The sequence below is a fragment of the Sciurus vulgaris genome, assembly GCF_902686455.1.
Source record: "Sciurus vulgaris genome assembly, chromosome: 5".
NCBI classification, from domain to species: Eukaryota; Metazoa; Chordata; class Mammalia; order Rodentia; family Sciuridae; genus Sciurus; species Sciurus vulgaris.
The window spans coordinates 54,673,040-54,695,284 of record NC_136465.1 but is presented as its reverse complement, the minus strand read 5'-3'; the positions used below and the strand labels follow the sequence as shown (position 1 = coordinate 54,695,284).

The 22,245-nt window shown below is 41.8% G+C and overlaps 1 protein-coding gene across 6 annotated transcripts in view; it reads left to right on the top strand.

Moving 5' to 3' along the window:
• PLEKHA2 (pleckstrin homology domain containing A2) overlaps window positions 1-22,159 on the top strand; it is a 126,819-nt gene extending 104,660 nt beyond the window's left edge. For 5 of the 6 annotated variants that reach the window (XM_079142174.1, XM_079142176.1, XM_079142171.1 and 2 more), the window contains 7 exons: window positions 5,164-5,304; window positions 5,821-5,967; window positions 6,271-6,339; window positions 6,730-6,800; window positions 10,547-10,610; window positions 19,314-19,391; window positions 19,955-22,159. In XM_079142174.1, coding sequence (XP_078998300.1) covers window positions 5,164-5,304; window positions 5,821-5,967; window positions 6,271-6,339; window positions 6,730-6,800; window positions 10,547-10,610; window positions 19,314-19,391; window positions 19,955-20,317 — 933 coding nt within the window. In that variant the 3' untranslated portion in view covers window positions 20,318-22,159. The remainder of the gene's footprint in view (window positions 1-5,163; window positions 5,305-5,820; window positions 5,968-6,270; window positions 6,340-6,729; window positions 6,801-10,546; window positions 10,611-19,313; window positions 19,392-19,954) is intronic. The other variant, XM_079142175.1, reaches the window with a different exon arrangement.
• The last annotated feature ends 86 nt before the right edge of the window (window positions 22,160-22,245 follow it).

The window sequence follows — 22,245 nt, the reverse complement described above, 5'->3', positions numbered from 1 at the left end:
CCCAGGTCCCCTGATTTCCAAGACCTGGAAGTTTATAGTTTTATAGAACTATTACAAATAAGCAACAGTTGTAAAATATGTCAGATTACACACCACTTTTACATATGGCTTCATTTTAGCCTTGTAAAAACCTTAAGTAAGAAGGGCAAGTGTTATAATCCCTATTTATAAGTGAGGAAATGGAAATGCCTAGAGATTAAAGTACTTGCCCAAGGTCATGGAGCCAGGATGGATCCAGTTTTTCTGTCCGCAGATTGCTGTTCATTTTATGCTGTGGTCATTGAGTCCCTACGATTGAAGAAAATGTTCAACATAGGGTATTAAAAAAATTGGGTTCTCTCAGAATATTAGCATTCCTGTATTCATTTTCTAGGGCTGCTATAACAAACGAGGTGACTTAAAGCCATGGAAATGTATTCTCTGACAGTTCTGGAGGTTAACATCTGAAATCAAAGTGTTGGCAGGGCTGTGGTCCTTCTGAGTACTCTATGGGAGACTCTTTCCTGGTCTTCCTAGCTTCTGGTGGCTTTGGAAATCCTGCATACTCCTTGGGCTTGTGGCTGCTTCCCTCCATGTCTTTCTCTGCCTTCTTCCCTGTGTGAAGACACAGGTATCCTCTCTTCTTATAAGATACCTAAGATGGGTATCTCCAGGTGAACTTAGGGCCCACCCTAAAATAGTATGACCTCATCTTAATTTAACAAATTACATCTTCAAAGACCCTGTTTTTAAATAAGGTCACATTCTGAGGTTACGGTGGACAATTTTATTCAGCTCACTACATTTCCCCAAAAAGTTGAAAATTGAAGCATAGCTTTTCCCTAAAGTTGGGTTATTCCTCATAGAAGTATTGCCACACCAGACAGGAAAAGAGTCCTTGCGAATTTCAATGCATGTTGCAGGTGAGATGCACGTGGATCTCCCTCATCAGAGGACATTCTGCAGTGGGTGGAAGAGGCACACCTTTAATTAGGCTGATGGATATGAACAACCAAAAGAACAGCCTTGTTTTCAAGCTCTGTTGTTCAGTGTTGGTTGAGATCAAATCTTAGGATGTAAAACTGCCTTAAAGTCTCTACATGGTTGGTCAGAAGCAGCCCAAGATACAGGGACAGAGTAGTGACCTCTGTGTGTGCTGACAAGATTCTAAGAAACACAGCAGCTTGTTGTCTGAGTCCTTTTCTGTCTTCAGCAACTAAACAGTTACTTTCTTCCTTCTTTTCTGGGTTCTAGGAATTGATTTAAATTATTTGGGGAAATTTCTGCTGTTCCATGGTGATATCACTAAATCCCCCAGCAAAAATCAACATTCCTAAAAAGTTTGATTGCATAATGGCAAAACTTAACAGAAAAAAATTGCCTCTTGAGCAGGTAGTGATATTTAGCAAAGGGGAGCAGGCATCCTCAGGGAAAGCTACTCAATTTTAATGAGCTTCAGTTTGCCTTATCTATAAAATGGAGAAAATCATACCGACTTGATAAGACCACTTAAGGATTAGAGATAAGCTCTAAGTCCACCTGGAGACACCCATCTTAGAGTGACGATCATAGTAGCCTGCCTGGCACTGAATGGAGTCCCAAAGCAATGGTAACTGCTCTATTTCTCAGATGGCAAACGAAAAGAGAAGATGGAATTTCTGGTTTGATCTGTAGAAATGGTGACAGGAATCATTCCTATGTATGTGTATTGTGTGAACTGACCAGGAAGAGAGGTCTCATCTTCTTTCTGGGGACCTAACATAAATCATAGTGGTCTTGACACTTCACACTTGGTAGACACCAAATGGCGTGGTCTTTGTTCTCTGTCCTGGGCAGAGTTTTTCCGTAGCTTGAAGCTTGGAGCTCTTGAAAGGGTCTGGCTGCTTAGGTCGCTCTGACTCACAGCTTGTGGAGGAGGTGGGAGAAGACTTCAGCTTCTCTCCTGAGACCTAGAGTTACTTGGCTGGGAGATAGACACAGGGTGTTGTGTTCTCATGAACTGGCTAGGAGTCAGTTATTAACCATGGCTTCAGACAAGTGACTCGACTGTTGGACCTCCCTTTTTCTCTTATAAAATGAAAGATTTCATCAGAGTTTTCAGACTGTAGTATAAATGAGTGAATTGGACAAGGGTGAAGAAGTTATGACAACCGAAATGAGGATATTGAAGAAAATGGTCAGGACTGTGACAGGGTGAAGACTTCATTTACAGTCTTACAAGAGGACTGCCGCTTAGTTAAGAATCTGGATTTCTAAGTGAAAATTGTAAACATACATTGAAAAATACACTGCATAAGCCAAACAGCATAGTTTGGACTGAATCTGCCTGTGGGCCACCAGTTTGCAACTTCTGGCCTATGGTTTCCAGCTAATTATAAAAATTCTATGATCTGCTCAGCTGTAGTATAACTGTTGAGGGAAAAGATAGCTCATTCTTCAAAAAGGACTTGTTCACCATTTGTTAAATATTAATTAAAAACTTTCATAATAAGTTTTATTCTTATTTGTTTTTCTAGAGCATTTAAATGTGTATGCCACTTGATAACTATAATAACTCTTCTGACATACATATTATTCCCCTTTCTATTGTATATGAGATGGTGTTATAGTTTAGATCTTAAATGTCCTTGTCCAAAGGCCCACATGTCCCAATCTGTGGTGCTTTGCGGAGGTGGGACCTAGTAGAAGCAAGTTAGGTTATTGGGGGTGTGCCATTGAAGACAATATTGAGATCCTGACCCCTTCCTGTCTCTCTCTCTTTACTTCCTGACTGCCATGATGTACTGTGCTTCCACAGGCCCAAAGCAATGGAGCCAAGCAACCATGGACTGAAACTTCTGAGTTAAGACAAACCTTTTTCCTTACAAAGTTGATTATCTCAGGTGTCTTATAGTAATGGAAAGCTGGCTAACACAGATGGTTTAGTCTTACAGAGAAGTTCAGTGATTTGCTGAAGGTCACTCAAGTTGTTGGTGAGAGATCAAAAGTTATACCCTAGGTCTTCTGGCTTCAAAGGTCATGAACCCTAATTCTGTACCTTACACAGGTTGGCTGTCTCTTATCTTAAGTTCTTGGGACCAGAAGTGTTTTGGATTTCAGAATTTTTTAGATTTTGAAATATTACATGGAAAAATCTTGATGATGGGACCCAAGTCTAAACACAAAATTTATTAATGTTTCATATAGACATTATACACATTATCTAAAGGTGATTTTATCATGTTTTTAGTGTACTTGTATTTTTAAATTGTTTTTATTCTTTTTAGTTATATATGACAGCAAAATGTACTTTGACATACCATATATACATGGAATATAACTTCCCATTTTTGTGGTTGAACATCATGTGAAGTTACACTGGTTGTGTATTCGTATATGAACATAGGAAAGTTATGTTCAGTTCATTCTACTGTATTTCCTATTCCTATCCCATCCCCCCACTGTCCAATCTGGTGAACCCCCTCGTATGGTGAGTCAGCATCTGCATATCAGAGAGAACATCAACCTTTGGTTTTTTGGGATTGGCTTATTTCACTTAAAATGATAATCTCTGGTTCCATTGAGTCTCCGTGATAATCCGCTTTTGCCAGCAAATGCCATAATTCCGTTCTTCTTTATGGCTGAATAGTATTGCATTGTGTATATATACCACAGTTTCTTTATCCATTCATTTGTTGAAGGGCACCTAGGTTGGTTCCATATCTTAGCTATTATGAATTGAGCTGCTATAAACATTGATGTGGCTGTGACATGTATGCTGATTTTAAGTCTGTTGGGTACAAGCCGAGGAGTGGGATAGCTGGGTCAAATGGTGGTTCCATTCCAAGTTTTCTAAGGAATCTCCATACTGCTTTCCAGAGTGGTTGCACCAATTTGCAGTCTCACCAGCAATGTATGAGTGTATGAGGACTTTTTTCCCAAGTCCTCACCAACATTTATTGTTACTTGTATTCTTGATAATTGCCATTCTGATTGGAGTGAGATAAAATAATTTTAGTTTGCATTTCTCTAATTGATAGAGATGTTGAACATTTTTTCATATGTTTCTTGACCATTTGTATTTCTTCTGTGAAGTGTGTGTTCAGTTCCTTAGCCCGTTTATTGACTGGGTTGTTTGTTTTTCTGGTGTTAAGTTTTTTGAGTTCTTTATTATCCTGGAGATTAATGCTCCCTCTGAGATGCAGGTGGCAGAGATTTTCTCCCATTCTGTAGGCTCCCTCTTCATGTTGCTGATTATTTACTTTGCTGTGAAGAAACCTTTTACTTTGATACCATTCCATTTTTTGATTCTTGATTTTACTTTTTGTGCTTTAGGAGTCTTGCTGAGGAATTTGGTTCCTAAGCTGATGTGATGGAGAGTTGGGCCTACTTTTTCTTCTAGTAGGCGCAGGTCTCTGGTCTAATGCCTGGGTCCTTGATCCACTTTGGGTTGCGTTTTGGGTGTACCTGTATTTTGATGGCAACTCATCACATGAAGTCAGGTGTGAGATTTTCAGAGTGGGGATGCTCCACCTGTGCCATGTGCCTTTGTGGGTGTGCACGTGAGCGGTGCCTGTGGTGCTGGGCACGGAACTCAGGGCTGAGCAGATGCTTAGCAAGTGCTCTGCCATTGAGCTACACTACAGCCTTCTCATGTGCATTCTTACCTGTCCCACCTGACGAGCTGGCTTCCTTCCTTCCTACATTCTCTTTTCCTTTTTGCCCTCCAGGTTGCAGAATAACAGCTGTTTCTGTGGCAACCTCCCCTGACTGCTTCATTTCCTGTAGCTCCCCTGCAGCTCTCTGCTTCAGCTCTCACTTATTTTCTTTGTGGCCTGCATCGCCTTTGTAGATACTCTGATTATTTTCTACCTATTTTTCGGTCAGTCTCGCCTATTAGCTTTTCAGTGCCATAGGGACTCATGTCTCTTCCCTTTGATGTTTAATCTTTGGTTTACAGTGTGGAAGGGCTGGCTTGTAGTATAGGTGCTCCATAAATTTGTGGAGCCAGAGTGTAATATGTGTGCAGGGAGTTGCTGGCTGAACTTCTCAGACTGAGATGTGGATCAATGGAAGGACTGGGGAGGAGATAGGAGTCTTACTGTAATTGGTACATTAGTTTTTCTTCCCACCCTATCTTGCATTTTGCTCTCCACTTTTCCTAAGCCTTTTGTTCCCCATTGACCTCACTGTCATTCTTCCCAGGTACCCAAAGGTGGGAGCCTTCCCCTGGCTACCGAAGTTCTCAAAAGCCTAGCAACTCCTACAGCCCTCGACAAGAAGCCACAGGTGGCCTACAAGACAGAGATCATCGGAGGGGTGGTGGTACACACACCCATCAGCCAGGTGCTGGGGCTTGGCTGGGGCCACTGAGGGTGGCAAGGGTATGGAAGTATCCATGATGTGCCAGTGATGTGCATAGAGGAGGGTGCCATTTGAAAGATATGGATGGGAGTAGGAGAGTTAGCGCAGAAAGGTGGTCAGAGGAATACAGTGCCGGCTGGTTGTGAGTAATGGCAGTGCAGAAATCAAGGCCAGTGCGTCTGAAAGCTGTGTGACCACACAAGACTCAGGAGATGACTTGTGGGAAATGAGGCCTGCTGCCCCTCCCATTCTGGTATGTATCCTTCTTCTGGTTTGCATTTTTTATCCTTCCCTTTCACATGGGTCTGCCCAACATCCCTGAATCTTACTGTACAAAAGTACCCAGTAGAATGCCTGATCCAGAGCAAAGTCTATGTTTATTTATTCTTTGACTAACATAGTGTCAAAGAGATAAGAGATCCAACCCAAGGGAGGGAGAGGGGGCTGTGACTGCATAGAAGAGCCAGGAGATGCTAATCCTGCACTCTTTCCTTGTAGAACGGCGGGGATGGACAGGAAGGGAGTGAGCCAGGGTCCCACGCCATCCTTCGAAGGTCTCAGAGTTACATCCCCACATCAGGCTGCCATGCTTCAACCAGGCCTCCCCTCATTAAGAGTGGCTACTGTGTGAAGCAAGGGAACGTGGTGAGTGCCAGCACAGGTGCCCATCAGGGTTCTGGTGACCCCTTGGAGCTAAGTGGGTGTGGATGTAACAGAGGGGAGAGGAGAATGAAAGGAGGAGCTACGATCTTCTGTGCCAGCCTCTGTGTGGTTTGGGGACCAACTGTTGACCACATGTCATATATTGCTCCTGAAATGAAGAAACCTTTGCTCTTGCTCAGTGTGGTAGCTTGGCTTCCACAGGGCTGTGACCCTGGGAGTTTTGCATTAGAACACCCTCTGCAATGCTGGGGATGGCTCCCCAATATCCAGCTCTTTTCATTTCAGCGGAAGAGCTGGAAACGACGCTTCTTTGCCCTGGATGACTTTACCATCTGCTACTTCAAGTGCGAGCAGGTTGGTAGTAGCTTTGGGGGCCCTTCTGAGAGGTCATAGAAATGAAGAGGTGCATGAATACACACCCATAGGAAAGTGTGAATGAGTGGAGACACAGGCACATACAGACTTCAAAGGTACCTCTGACTTACCTCCATTAATCCTGTGTGCCCACTTTTACCATGATATTAAAATGACCTTAATGTCCTTCTGTCCTCAGTGCAGTGAACTGCTGTGTGGAGCCACAGAATATCTTTTTAGATTTTTTTTTTTCTCTTAATGATTGTTCTGAGACCAGGTTGTTTGTCATACTGGGTTTAGCCAGCCATCTCTGAGAGAGGGGCATTGGTCTGCTGATCTGGGCCATTGGGTGGTGGAAACAACCTCACTCATTTCCCTTTTTTTCACTAGGACCGAGAACCACTGCGCACTATATATCTCAAGGATGTTCTCAAGACCCATGAATGTCTGGTCAAGTCTGGGTAATTATCTCTGTTTATTCTTTTCTTCTTCTTCTTTTTTTTTTTTTTTTTTTTTTTTTTTTTGGTACTAGGATTGAACCCAGGGGCACTTAACCACTGAGCCATATCCTTAGCTCTTTTTTACATTTTGTTTAAAGACAGGGCCTCACTGAGTTGCTTAGGGCCTCGCTAAGTTGCTGAGGCTGGCTTTGAACTTACTATCCTCCTACCTCAGCCTCCAGGAGCCTCTGGGATTACAGGTGTGTGCCACTATGCCCAGCTTCTGCTTTTTCTTTTCGGATCATAACCTTCATTTCTTTTCTTAAATCTTCATTTTCTACCCTTCTGAGTCTCTCTTTAAGAGTCTTCTTCTGAGGACAGAAGTTCAGTGGCAGAGGGTGGGCTTAGCATGTGCAAGACCTTGGGTTCAATCCCCAGCACCTAAACAAAAACAAAAACAAAAAACCAAAAAACTAACAAGAAAATAAACAAAAACAACAGCAACAAAATACTCCTTCCAAGAGCAAGGTAAGGACCCTTGTATCTTGTAGCTGACTCACTGCACCAAGCTGTTACAGGGATGAGATCACACTGGGCAAACTTACCTTTTTCCCATTAGGTAACAGCTCTTAAGGAGAGGAGACTCTAAAAGAATTTCTCATGGAGGAAAAGAAAGAATATAGTAATGAGAAAGGGAAAGGGAGTGGAGCTCAGATCCTTTCCAGGTGTTATAGATGCTTTGTCTCCAGGAGGACGAGGCTGAGGAGGGCTGTGCCTTTAGTTTACTAACCACAGTGCTATCAGATCACTGCTTATGCCAGCACTTCATGTCTGAATGCTCTGGCCTCTCCTCTTCTCCTTTTGACCTTGATGTTCCATTAAGACAGGGTTATTCATAACATTTCCAGGTTACTATCATTGGGCAGGAAGAACAAGATTTTGTTATGGGTTTATTTTTTATTTTACTTTATTTTTTAAATTTTTTTGGTGCTGGGGGTGAAACCTAGGGCAATTGTGCATACCTGGCAAGCTCTCTGCCACTGAACTACACCCAGAGTCCTGAACAAGTGTTGGTGTTTTTTTGTTGTTGTTGTGTTTTGTTTTTCTTTCTCCCCCGAACAAGTGTTTTTAATATGTTCCTCTTTCCTTAGGAAATGGTTGCTGTCCAAGTGCCGAGGTGCATGGGATGAGCTTGGACAAGGGAATATCCCACATTTAACTCCAAATACAGATACCCCTGGAAATCTATTTTACACACCCCCAAGGGTATCTGGCATGTAGAAATCCTCTTTTGGGCCATGATTGCGCAGTCTTAGAACCCTTGCGTTTGTGTTCCTGTAATCTGTAAACTCTGCATGCAGAGCTCACATACATCATCACAGAAGCTATGAGCAGCAGTCAGCCTGTTTTCCCATGAAGGCATGAGACAGTATTATGTGAAAATATCATGCCGCATGACCCAAGGAGGCAGGGGCAGAAACACTGTACTGAGTCTTGCAAGTGGCAGTTGCAGAGTATGGAGGACTGGGGAGGTTCTCCATGACAATTTGTAATTCATGAAAGTAGCTGAAGATGGACGTTCCAAATGTGTGGCTCCAGAGGGAGGCAGTGGGCAAGAGGAGAACAGGCCATGATTAGATCCTGGGAGATCCTTGATGGTTCCTGACCCTGAAGAGCCTGTGCAGATGAAAGACCACTTACATGTTGAGGCAGCTTAGGGAACCAAGGTATGGTTCCATCCTAAGCTCCTTAAGCTCACCCTAACTCTCTTACTCTGCCAGAATTACACTTAACTCTTGAGTAAAGGAAGTCAGGGAGTTGGAGCCAGCTGGGAAGGAAGCCCCAGGGTCCTTCAGTTTCCAGGTGTGACTTCTCTCTAACCCAGTTAGGAGGTTTCAGGACATCTGGATAGTCAATGAATGTAGAATTGAAAGGCGGTATGCAGCTTGGAAGGGAATGTGAAGTGAGTGGGGACTTCCTACCTGCTTTGCTTTCCCTTCAGTATTTGATTTGGTGATGGCATTGCATGGGCTTGAATAGTCTAAAAGGTTAAATCATTTCAGCCATAAAAGAGTCACCTCTATTCAGAAATACTCAAAGTAATAACAGTGAAATGTAGTTCAAGTGCTGTGCATTATACTAGATGCCTTCTGCATCTTTTCAGTGACCAGCCCAATAAAGGATGTCTTCTTATTTCCATTATACACTTGGCTATTTTAAAGGCTCACAGTGTTCTTAAAACATACCCCAAATACCGTTTCCTTGAGTAGAGTCAGAATTTTTTTTTTCCTGGTACTGGGGAATTTTTTTTTTTTTTTTTAACTCCTGGCATCAGCTGAACGCTTGGCATTTTCAGCCCACAGTGGTATCTGCAGACCATTGTGAGAAAAGACATCATCTGCCAGTACTAGGGAATGAATCCAGGGGTACTCTACCACTGAGCAAGGTTCCCAGCCCTTTTTATATTTTATTTTGAGACAGGATCTTGCTCACTTGCTGAGGTTGACCTCAAACTTGTGAACCCCTCTCTTGGTCTCCTGAGTTGCTGGGATTACAGGTGTGCACCACCACACGCAGTGGAATTTGGCCCCAGTTCTTCCTGACAAATCTTGTTGTCAATCTCCTGTTCCTCCTCTGTGCAGTACCTGTGTCACTAACCAACCTCCTACCAATCTTTCTAAGTGTGCATTCACAAATCCACACCTGCTCATGACCCGTCCTTTCTAGGAATGAGTCTGACTTTTGGCAAGGAACACAAAATTAACTAATGTCTGATTGTGTCTTGTTTTCTTAGGTTCTTTTATTGGGTAGGAATTAGGTCTTTTACTTCTTATATTTTTCTCACAGCCACTGGGTACACCCAGCAGGCGTTTAATATTGTGAGTGATTTGGGCTGCTTTGAGGTTTGTCCTGGAGCATCTGTTACTTCTTATTCTCTTCCTTGTAGAAGTCAGAATTTCTCCTCCAAAACCCACATGTACTCTCAAGCAAATATTAAAGTAGTCTACTCTCACCTTCATTTTTTCCTCATTAGTTTTTGTCTTCTGGGCCCAGTATAAAAAAGCAGGAATTGAGGATAAGATTGCTGCTCAGGGGGGAAAAGGCTGGAGAAGCAGGGAGTTTGATCTTTAGGAGAGACAAATGGCAGGGGAAAAATTAAAAGCCTAGACTCTGGAGTCAGACCTGGGTTTAGTTTTCTGGCACTGTGGACAGATATATATATCATTTAAACTCTCTGAGCCTGGCTTTCTTCATAAAGTATGGAAAATCTTTAGGTGCCTTGCTGGATGTTTGTGAAGATTGCATGAAATAATGTGCAAAAAAAAAAGTGCTCAACAGTGCTTCACACAGCACTCCATACATCTTAGCACTAAGAAAGAAAGAAAGAAGAGAGGGCAGGATGGAGGGAAGAAGGGATGGATTGAAGAAAATAAAACTAGGAGGTGGGGAGTGTGGCGGATATTAGGCAGGAGGTTTGAGAAGGAAAGAAGCTTCAATCCTGTTGGAACTGGTGGGTGGTAGGGTCTATCAGAATAGAAAGAACTCCTGAGACCCTCTGAGAGGTGTGAGGCTGGAGGGAACCCCCAAAATGGTTTTGAGGCAGTGGTTGAAGGAGGAATGACCTGGGCACTCCTTTTTTTTTTTGTAAATTTAATTTTTTAAATTTTTTAATGGTAATGGATACTGTAGAACCTAGACTTAGGACCAGTCAAGCTCCAAATGTATGCCAGTATGCCCAGTAACTTCCTTTCTCTTTCTCTGTCTAGTGATCTCTTAATGAGGGACAACCTGTTTGAAATCATAACAAGCTCCAGGACCTTCTACATACAGGTAAGGTGCTCACCCAGAGAAGATAAGCATTCCATTTCTGTCTACAGAGTATTAATAGGCCTCACCCTTTCCTTTGCTTTCTCTTTTCTTTTGCTTGAGGTTTCTGTGTGGTAAATTTAGTCCCTAATTGTCTGAGTCCCATTTTATTCTAAACAGGATGTTTGCCCAAAGCTTTCCAACCATAAAATAATAAAGCAGGTTGAGCCACTGTATTGGAAAACAAGAGTTTCTACCAACTGCTCTCAGCTGCTGGGCTCCAACTGAGCAGAGAAAAGGAGAACTGGTCAGGGATTTCACTTCTGCTTTTGGAGGGTATTTATAAGTCCTGTCTGTGTGTGGACATCACTGTGTGCGAATGACAGAAGCACAGAGGGCCCTGTGCAGGCACCAGGTGCAGAGCCCAGCTGCACAGAGAAAGCCATTGTTTGAACTCTGACAGTTCACTTATCAGAAGCTTCTCCCCTCCACCCACGACTTTGGAGTTCTCCCAATCCCTTCTAAAGTCATAGGAGCTAGCAAGGCAGATTTCCAAGCAGGGCCTCGACATTGAAGGCCAAGTCCTTAACCCAGTCTGGTGAACCAAAGAGAGTATGTTTATCTCCTGCATTGTGCTGATGAGGGATTTCTAGCATTAAAATTGATGCACAGTGTGCTGGCTTAAGTGCAGGCTTCCCAACTTGAGCTTTTGAAGGTTCCTAGCTCTCTTTTTTCTCTGCTCCTCTCTAAACACCCTCCGCTTCTGTTTCTTGGTCAGTGGCTCTTGTGACTCCAGTGTTCCTCTGCCTGTACCCTGCAGGCATAATATCAGACTGAGTCATCTGCCAGCAGTGCCCATTCAGACAAGCATGTACCTTCCAGGAAGCAATGAGGGGAAAGGGTCACAATGGTATTAAAGCTACTTATTCACTGACACCAGTCATGTAGGGACAGGTTGAGCCTGTACATGCAGGAGGAGAGCTTCTAGTCCTTGCATTTGATGGATATTTGTAAAGTATGTTCAGAGTGGCTAGACATTTTGTGTTGGGTTGGGGTCACCACATTAAAACAGAACCAATCCTGAACCTGAGAGAGAGTTCTAGCTAAATAAACAGGCAGTTAAAACCCAGTGATGGGGTGTGGGAGGGAGTTAGGATAGATGAAGTGCAGGTGTGTTTGCAGGGCAGCTATTGTATGCCACGGTGGTGGATGCATGGCTTGGAACTTTACCGCTCAGAGTCAACCTTAATGTATGCAAACTGAAAAAAAATTTAGGAGATTAGGTGATCACTGCACGAAATGCCAGATGTGCCGAAAGAATCTAAATGTAGTACAAATATGAAACAAGGTCCTTGAAAGGAGTGAGGGAATACAAACCAGAAAACAGTGTGATTGGTGTGATTGGTACCTTTAGAGTGAGTCACTGGTTGCCATGGACTTGAAAGAAGGGCCCTTCTGCAAGTCTTAGGGAGGCAGAGAAGGTTTCCTGAAGGAAGATACATCTTTGCTGGGTCAGGGTAAGAGTGGTCCAGGCAAGGGAGTACATAGGAACCAGAGCCTGGAGGAGTGAAGAGCCTGACGGGGCTGGGCAGCTAGGGGCTGAGAGCTCAGGCAGCCTGTGTACCTTGGTAGACAGCTTGTGCTTTATCCTGAGTTAGTGCCTGGAAGGTTAAATGAGGGGACTGACCTGGTCAAGTTTGCCTTTAAATATGGCACGTGGACTTGAGCAAGTTATTTAACTTTCAAAGTTTGGTTTTCCTTATCTGTAAAATGAAAATGAAAAACTTATCCCCAACTCTTCTAGTGATACTCTGTTTGTAGATTGCCTGGCCCAGGGCAGTGCAGAGGCCACAGGACAAGGTAGCACTAGAGAGACCAGTTCAAGGGCTGTTATAATAATTGGTAAGAGATGAAGGAAGCCTGAACTTGGATAGATGGGGCAAAGTTGGAAATTTAAGAGATATTAAAGAGGTAAACTTTCCAGGACTTGAGATTTGGTTGGATGAAGGGAGAGGGAGCGGGGAGGTAAGGATAATGCTCATATGTTTGGCTTGAGCCTAGGTGTGGCTGATGTATCTGTCACTTCCATGGGAGCACAAAAGGAGGAAATTGTTGAGGGGAAGGGCAAGGTTGGCATGGGTGATTCTGAATCTACAGTGCTTGTGAGACTTCCAAGGAGAGGTGCTATGAGGACCATTGGCTGGACAATGCCTAACACACTGGTTACACTAAATATCTGTCAGGTGAATGATGGTGCTGGTTATAAGACAGTGATTATAAGAAACCTGGCCTGAAGATATTGATTTGAGAAACCAAAAAATGTTCAGAAGACATTGTTTTATCTACATGAGTGTACACACGATTCCTAAAAGATTCTTGTCACTTCTATCCTCCTTTTTCTTGACTCCCCAAATTTCTGGGATAAAATGATACTGGCACCACCCTGAATAAATGAATGAAGGATCAAATTAGTTTATAGCACCTAACTCAGAATAGAAAGTCAGAGAAGAATATAGATGAAAAGAATCATTAAATATATTTGTCAATTCCTTTAGAAGTAGCAACTATAAACTCACTATAAGTTAAAATATACTTTGTGAAAAATAACTTACTAAAAATCAGCAAGAGGAGAAGTATTTTATATTTTTGTAAATCTGTTTAATGGCTGGCTTAGTAGATGACAATCAAATTCTCATCATCTGCTTCTGCATTCTATCTGTGGCCATATGTTGTTTTGATTAAGAAACATGAAAGTCTGGCTTTACACAAATATGTACTGGAAAAAGAAATATTTTAATATCCTTTTTGGATAATCATGAATATTCTTCTTTGATTCTATACTCAAAATTTGACAAATGGTAATTTCTTGATGTGTAGGTACAATGTGGAATCTGAAGTCATATCTATAAACTTTCATATTCTTAGATTAAAATCTATTAGTCAGTTTTGCACTTTGAATAGATATTTTTTATTCATGCCAGGTTTTATAACAGCCTGCATTATTCATTTGGAAAATACTGGTCTCACTGAGGTATGTAGATCTTCAAAATGTTGACACATTTTACAATGTAATATTTAAAAAATCACAATCATTAATATTACTAGCAAAGTCTTTACATATGGAAATTTGAGCTCATGGAGGTAGGAACAAATTTTCTGAAATTCTAATTTTTGCTTGGAAAACTGAACATTTGGCAACATTGGCAAAAAAAATTATTTTTCCTTGACGTTACAGGCTCATTTCATTCTTTTTTTAAAATTTTTCTTTTTGTATTTACAGATAGACACAACACCCTTATTTTATTTTTTTATTTTATGTGGTGCTGAGAATCAAACCCAGTGCCTCACACATGATGGGCAAGAACTTTGCCACTGAGCTACAGATCCAGCCCTCTTTTTTTAAAAAAATATTTTTTTAGTTGTAGATCGACACAATGCCTTTATTTTATTTTATTTTATTATTTATTTTTATGTGGTGCTGAGGATTGAACCCCAATCTTCATGTGCTAGGCAAGTGCTCTACCACTGAGCCATAATCCTCATTGATTTTTGAGAAAAAAAAATCTGCCAGGTTTCTAAGTGTGAATAAATTAGATTGAGTTTGTGTGTCAGTCATTTGTTCCAAGTGAAAATCATGTGCAAAGGTTAAAAAAAATTTGACTACTTCTGTAGATTGGTGCTGAGGTGCCAGAAGTTTTACCCACCATGCCATAATGGTTTTCTGACCTGCCTTCTAAGTTAGGCTCAGTTATCTGCCAAAAAGAACTCTGTCTTCAGCATCTGAGAAAGCTAGACGCATGAACAGAGGGGATCTAGGCAGAAGAAACAGCTCTATGGACAGAGAAGAAAGACCTGGGATGGTTTCTGACTACTTAGGTGTTGATCATTTAATTTGTGTGTCACATTGCTGTATAATTTGTACCCTGTAATCTCTCATACTTTGTAGTCTTTGCTGTTTAAGAACAAAAAAGCAACCATTTACTGGACACTTAGATGTTCCAGACACAGTGCTAAGCAATTTATAGGCAGTGTACCACTTAATTCTTGGCCATCTCTGAACTCATCTCCATTTCACAAGAGAACCCAGAGTCTCTGAAGGTAAATTATTTGTCTGGTTCATACACTCAGTAACTTATGGATATACTGGAGGCACCAGGTGCTGGAGCAAGACGCACTCACTTCTGTTGTACAAGAGCAGCAGTTCCAGAACCCAAGATGTAGAGGGTGTGGCCACAGAAACCAGAGAAGTTTGACTCTGTATCAGGAAAGACCCACTTGAGGTTGGGTCATGGTGACCACAGGTTCAGGATCCAGCAGTAATCAGGTATCAAAGCAGGTGGAAAGGTGGGTGATTGAGAAGTTTGTCAGCAGGCAGGCAGTTCTCAGTTCTGGACAGGGGTTCAAAATGAGATTTCAATCCTTGGGATGCATGGCCAACCACAATCATGATTTATTTCCCCAATCATAGAGGCCTGGGGTATTAGGCAGCTTATCAGGAGGAGGACTCATTATTCAAGATGAGAAATGTGGTTCAAACTGATCTTGGTAACTTGGCATGAACCGAGTTGTCAGAACTAGGGTGCTGGGCTGGAGTTGTGGCTCAGTGGTAGAGTACTTGTCCAGCATGTGTGAGGCCAGGGTTCGATACTCAGCACCACATATAAATAAATAAAATTTAAAAATCCATTGACAACTAAGAGTATTTTCAAAAAAAATAAAAAAAGAATTAGGGTGCTGTGAGCTGGGCACAGTGGCACATGCCTGTTATCTCAGAGACTTGGGAGACCCAGTCAGAAGTTTGGGCAATTCAGTGAGACCCTGTCTCAAAATAAAGAAATAAAAAGTGCTGGGGATGTAGCTAGTGGTAGAATGCCCCTGGGTTCATTCCTCAGTTCAACACACATGTGTACACTCCTCCATCCCCCATAAAACTAGGTGCTGTGTCAGGACAGGAGTAGCAATAAGAGGATTCACAAGAAGATTTGCAAAATCTTGGGCCTAAGACTCTCTGGATCATTACTATTTTATTCAGACTGCAAACTGAGTGACATCCCCTAGAACTATATAGTGCATTCCACATAGTCATATGTGACATGGCTGTGTCTAAAGATGGGGTAGGTTCTTGGAAGAGGACCGAGGTAATCCTGTATTGGGACAGGAAAGGTTCAAAAGTTGGAAATGGAAGGAGGATCTATCAAAAGATTTAGGATGGGAGCATTGGCCATAACCAGAAACTGGATGCCTTTTGTTGACGGCCTCCATAATTCATTACATCAAACCACTGATGCATTATACTGCTGGCATTATAGTAGGTACTCAGTAAAAGTTAATTGAACTTCCAAGAAAACCACAGGCTGAAATGACTCATTTTAATACTCTTTGTCCCTTTCATCTCAAAAACTGTGTCATGGTAGTATACTGATTTAAAGTCCTTTGGGTATAGGCCAAGGAGTGGGATAGATGGGTCAAATGGTGGTTCCATTCTAAGTTTTCTAAGGAATCTCCACACTGCTTTCCAGAGTGACTGCACTAATTTGCATTCTCTCCAGCAATGTATGAGTGTACCTTTTTCCCCACATCCTCGCCAACACCTATTGTTGCTTGTATTCTGGATAATAGGCTTTCTAATTGGGGTGAGATGGAATCTTAGGATATTGAACCAAGCACCAGAAACAAATGCACACAAAAAAGCACTCCAGAAAGAGAAGGTGTGTTTGGCATTTCCCTTTTTGTTCTACCCAGTTTTAGGCACTCTTTGGTCTCTTAATAATTTACCATGGTGGTTGGACGTCAGCTTGAATTTTTACCTCTAGTTCATGAAGTTACCTTGTGATGTGGTTTTAAGATTATTTTTGAGATTTGGATGAAAGCTAAGTATAGGCTTTCCATAAAAGGTAGCTATGTACATACTCCATAATTCTTTGTGTGTGCACTACTGGGAATTGAACCCAGGGGTGCTCTTCCACCCAGTTATATCCCCAGCCCCCACCTTTAAAAAAAAATTTGAGACAGAGTCTCGCTAAGTTGTTGAGGCAGGCGTTGAACTTGGAATCCTCCTGCCTTATCCTCCCAGGTTAAGGGATTTACCATATACCATAATTTTTGCATACAATATTTTATGTTTCATTGAATTTCTTTCTTTCTTTTTTTTTTTTTTTGCCCAAGGTCTGGATCCTAGTTCTTAAAGCTAGAGATTGGGATTGTTATTGCAATCCCAATAAAACATTATTCTCTTTCTTCTCATATGAAATCAATTGTAATATCTGCTTTTCTATCTAAATAGTATTTTGAAATTATGTTTAAATAATATTTTTAAAAAATAATGGTTAAAACTACTAATAGTGCCTGTTAATTGTGATTTCTAAAATAGCAGTGTATTTCCACTGGGCACAATGGTGAGCACACACCTATAATCCCAGCAACTCTGGTGGCTGAGGCAAGAGGATTGCAAGTTTGAGGACAGCCTGGCAACTTAGTGAGACTATGTCTCAAAATAAAAAGGGCTGGGGGTATAGCTGAATTGCAGAGCACCCCTGGGTTCAATCCCCAGTATTGCAAAATTAAAAAGAGAAAATGTTTCTATATGGGATAAATTGCAATACTTGCTTTTCTCTTTGAATTTTATATATATAATATAAATGCCATAATATAAATATATATATATATATATATATATATATATTACTTTTGTGTGTGCTGGGATTGAACCAGGGCCTTTGCACATTCTAAGCATGTGCCCTACCACTGAACTACATCCCAATCCTGCATTGGACATGGATGGTTGTGAGCATTTTGCTAGGGTGCTGGAAAGAGTAGCTTAACACCCCTTGAAACTGATTATTGGATTGCCATCATGGGAATGTTTCAGTCTGTTTAATGAAAATGTCAGATCTCCTTTGTGTTCCGGGAGATGTTTGTTTTTCCCTGTCTCCCAACATTCCCTGTACCAAATCATCTTTTGTTTCCCTAGAAGAAAAAGCCCTAGTAAATGCTTTTCTTCTAATGACTGTATGAAGAATAAGAATTACTTCCATCTCATTCAAATTCTAAATAACCTTTTTTCCCTTCCATACATATTATCTAATTTGATCCTGACAATTTGATCTCTTGAGCTATTATGTGCAGTTTGAGGAGAAAAGATCTAAGGGAGAAAGAGAGCAGTGAATAAATCTGTAATGGTAGAATTTAATTCTCTATTTTCCTCCCTTGTATCATATGACATTAATAAAAAAATACCTAATAGCTTTACACAGTATCGAACAGCACCATTCAAACATCTTTACCTGATTGAGCTCATTTATTTCTCCCACTAATTCTACCTGTAGAACAAGGTATTCCTAATCTTAGTAAAAGTTCGGAGACTTAATCCTGGTTATTATTTTGGACTAAGGATGATTCTATCTTTTTCTTGGGAAACTACCAGATTTTCATATAACTGGAGAGGGTCAAGGGGAGGGAAAACGTAAATACATTTGCAGGTATAGCACACGTGAGAGGTGTTCACCTTGGGCCCTTGGTGCTACACCCTTTTTGACCTAGTGTTCTTGGTCACTGTCTTTGCACATGTCCAACCAAGGATGGTTTGTTTTGGGGTGAAAGGAAGGAGTAGGTGCAAATCTAAGGATTAAAAAGCCAACCAAGCAACCAAATCTGGTCATGTTTTATCCTGATAGAAAGCAAACAGAAGGAACCATTTTGGGCAAGAAAGAAGTCAGGAGAGGACTTGGAGAACTTTGGGGTTGGCATGTGGTGTCTGCACATACTTTTGCATATGCATGCAAATACATGTTTGTTTTGGGGGGGACTCTCAGGGAAAGGTGCCAGGGGAAGGCTAACAAACATAAATTTCTGGAGGTCATGGATTTAGTCCAGTTTCCACCTCTGTGGCTGGCACCAGTTGGAGCATATAACATTGAGTAGGGCTCTTAGTAAACATCTGCAGATTTCACTTGAACTCAACCCTTCTCAGACTGTGAAGTGCTGAGAAGCTCCGTCCGTCGGTGGTGGCTAGACCTCTTGATTTTTCTCCCTCTTTTCAGAGGCACTGCTGCCCCCTTCTGGGTTTGGTGGGTTGTTTCTGGGAAAAATACTGGGATATCTCAACCTGGTCCCTGCATATTCTTAAACTTAGCTCTCCTAAACCCACAACTTTTGAAGCCTGGATGGATTTTTCAGGACAGACCCTTGTAGCTTGTGCCTTGAGAGATAAGACATAATAATCATACATACCTTGGAGTTGCTCAGGGATTTGACTTGAATGGAATTGAAAGCAGGACTATTCTGTTGAGATCATTACAGTGGAAAGATGACTGTATGGAGAATAAGAAGAACTCAAATCTAGACCAGCCATAAACTTGACCTTTGGCCTTTTGGGCCTCATTTTCCTTTTTTTTTTTTTTTTGTGAAACGAGGAGGCCAGACTGGGTCAGTTTTTTTCCAGGCAGGGTGAAGAACTTCAACAGGGACACCATACTAAGCTCTCCCCACCCCCACTGTCCTCGCCCCACTTTAGAACAACTCTACTTTGAGGGGCCTTGTTTATTGGGTGTTGAACAAGATATTGCAGGGCAAAAATGCCCTCAAACCTTGCAAGGCTCTGGACTAGATGATTTCCGAGATCCTTTTCAGCCCTTAATGGTGTGATTTTATGGACTTCAAATTGAGTCAGAGTCTTGAAAGCTGAAATCAGGGCCAGAAATGTCCATAAGTGCTGTGGGTATTTTGCAGGCGGATAGTCCAGAAGACATGCACAGCTGGATTAAGGAGATTGGGGCAGCTGTCCAGGCCCTCAAGTGTCACCCCAGAGTAAGTCACTTCCTTTCTGTTGCACAGTGTCAACTTGGAGAGATTCTCCTGTAGTGGGTGTGTTTTATTTGGTGATGTAGGCAAGCAGCCCAGGCCCTAGAAACAGCTGAAGCCACAGACTGACTTGTTTTTCTTTTTCTACTAATTTTGTTTTTATTTTTCTTTTTGGTTGTTGGAAGAGATGAGGTACGGTTGGTCAGAGACACGGAGTTTCTTTAGGTCTCAATGCCAGACAGACACATGTGGAGTGAATTCTGGTGAACCTTTTAACTTATTTATTTTTTGAGGCAGGATCTTACTATATGGCTCAGGCTGGCTTTGAACTCCTGGGCTCAAGCATTTCTCCTGCCTCAGCCTCCCGAGTAGCTGAGACCACAGCCACGAACCACTGCACCTGGCTTCACCATGTGTATTTGATTTTCGTAGACAAGTGTCTCTGGACCTATGAGGTGGTGATCATGGGTGGAGATTTTTCTTGGGACTTCGGGATAAACATTGTCAGAAAAGCCCTTACTTTCCTTTGTCTTTTTTTTTTTTTTGCCTTTGTTTTTGTTTGTTTCTAGGACATGTCCTTTTCCAGATCCGTTTCTTTGACTCGACCTGGAAGCTCCAGCTTTGCAGGTGGGCCAAACTCTATCTTGTGCAGAGGGCGGCCACCTGTGGAAGAGAAGAAAACCCTCTGCAAAGCCCCTTCTGTGGCCTCTGCCTGGCAACCCTGGACACCTGTCCCCCAGGCTGGGGAAAAGCCGCTTCCAGCTGAAGAGACTCCGGAGGACTCTTTGTTCATGCCTCGACTTGGGGAGAGCAGTACTGCTGGGGTGTTGTCAGGCTCCCGAATAAGGCACAGATCAGAGCCCCAGCACCCCAAGGATAAACCCTTTATGTTCAACCTTGACGATGAAAACATACGGACCTCTGATGTGTGATGAAGGACAGTGCTGTGGGAGGAAGTGGGGGAGGGAGGACTTGAGAGAAAGAGGCGTGACTTGATTTCTCTCCTTGTTGGAGGGACAGTCAGAGGCCTTGATGGCACTCATATTCCTGTGGATGCTGTGTGGAGGGGCCCAGCCAGGTGGCTTTTTTTTTTTTTTTGTATTATCAATGCAGTATATTTAATTTGGGGAAATCACTAGGTTAGATCTGTAGGAATACTCAGTAAAGAGATAGCAGTTTGCCTCTTGTTGAACTATTCCAAGATCTTCTGTATGATGGGCTACTTTTAGCATCTGCTCTCCTGAGGAGGTTGGGAGTCATTTCATCCTAACCAAGTTTTACTTTCTTGTCTTTGTTTTCGTTTCTTTTTGTTTTGTTTCCAATCTGGGCACAGGCTCTTAGACGAGTCACCTGGTTTTAGCCCATACATGTGTATTGGTTGAAGTTTGTGAAGCAGGAGATCACAACTAACCCAGCTGAAAGATTTTCAAGTAGGGGAAGACCCACATTCTGGCTTGACTGGGATCCTTTCTGAGAGGTGGTGTTTAGAATCTGGAGCGCAGCCTTCAGAATGTCTGCAAAGGTGGATCCCCCAGGATACCTCCCAGAGGAAGAGATAGGGATCTTTTGTGAGGCCTGGGGAATAATTTAACTCCAGTGCATGAGCCAGTTTTGAAAATTACTCTGTTCTCTTGATGCTATGACCCCAAATGTTGTAGACTGAGTAACAGACCTGTCAGTCTGGTTTCTTTTCAGGCCCCAAGGATGGGTATATCAGTGTTAAATACTATGACTGTTGAGAACAGAACAGACATTTCCCTTGATAATGGTGTTACTTGGAATGTGTGGGGTTGGTAAGTGTGTGATAATTCATTTGTGTGACAGATCAATCTCTATCTCAGAGTTTTAGATTAGGTTAAAAGCTGGTGCTGAGAAGAGATGGATCATCCTGCTAAGTTTTTTGATCCATGTTTTCTGGTATAGAAGAAAAGTTTTGTTTTGGCAGAGTACTTTGAATCCTTGCCTCACAGCTCTTTTTGATGGGCCAACATTGTCTACTTTTAAGTGCTGTTTATTATATACCTTGGCAGACTTGCTTTCTTCATGTCCTTTCTGTTACCCTTTGGATGGAGTCATGTGTGCTTGCATGATCAAACCCTGTAATCCGATGAGGTTCCATGTGGAGAGATACAAAGATAATCTTGAGAGATTATTTTTTTAATGGAATAAAAATGGGGCATGAAAGCATTGATTTAGAGGTTATAAGTTACTGACTAGAGATTTCCCAGGTAGAAGAGCCTAGAAGGTTGAGTTGCCCAAACAAATTTGAGGGCATATTTTCTTCCATTGGAGAAGATATTATATTCAATGTCCTTGGGCACATTTGCCTGCCTGCCCAACTTCTTTAGTGCATTGCTATCAGAAACTTAAAAAGGGATAGAGAACTTGGCTTATTTCTATCTGTAGCTTTCATCAGCTAGACCAGTTAATTATACTTAAATTAAAAATTAGTTACTAGAGGAAGAGACTAAGAGAAGCATTTTTTCCTAAGTAAATCCCAGCTCCTCTTTGTGTCCATATTTAATGCAGAAGCAAAAACACTTGATGAGAAAAATCTTTAGTGACTTGAGGAGAATCATGTTCTTTTAGGTAGTGTGGTTTTCTTGAAGAATGTTTCACATTAAAAACTCTTTCTGGATTCATGGTGTTGGAGCTATCCTTCACTCAAGTTTGGCCTTGTGGTCCTGATCTAAAAAGGGAAATCTACTGGATCTTTCTCTCTTCTTCCCACCTTCTTTTAAAAATAAACTCTTGTGTACTTTTGTTCTCAGAAATTCTTGGTTTGGGAATTATTTATTTATGAGCGATCAACCTACTTTGAATAGCCTGATTTTAAGAAACCATTCCAAATTCTTAAAAG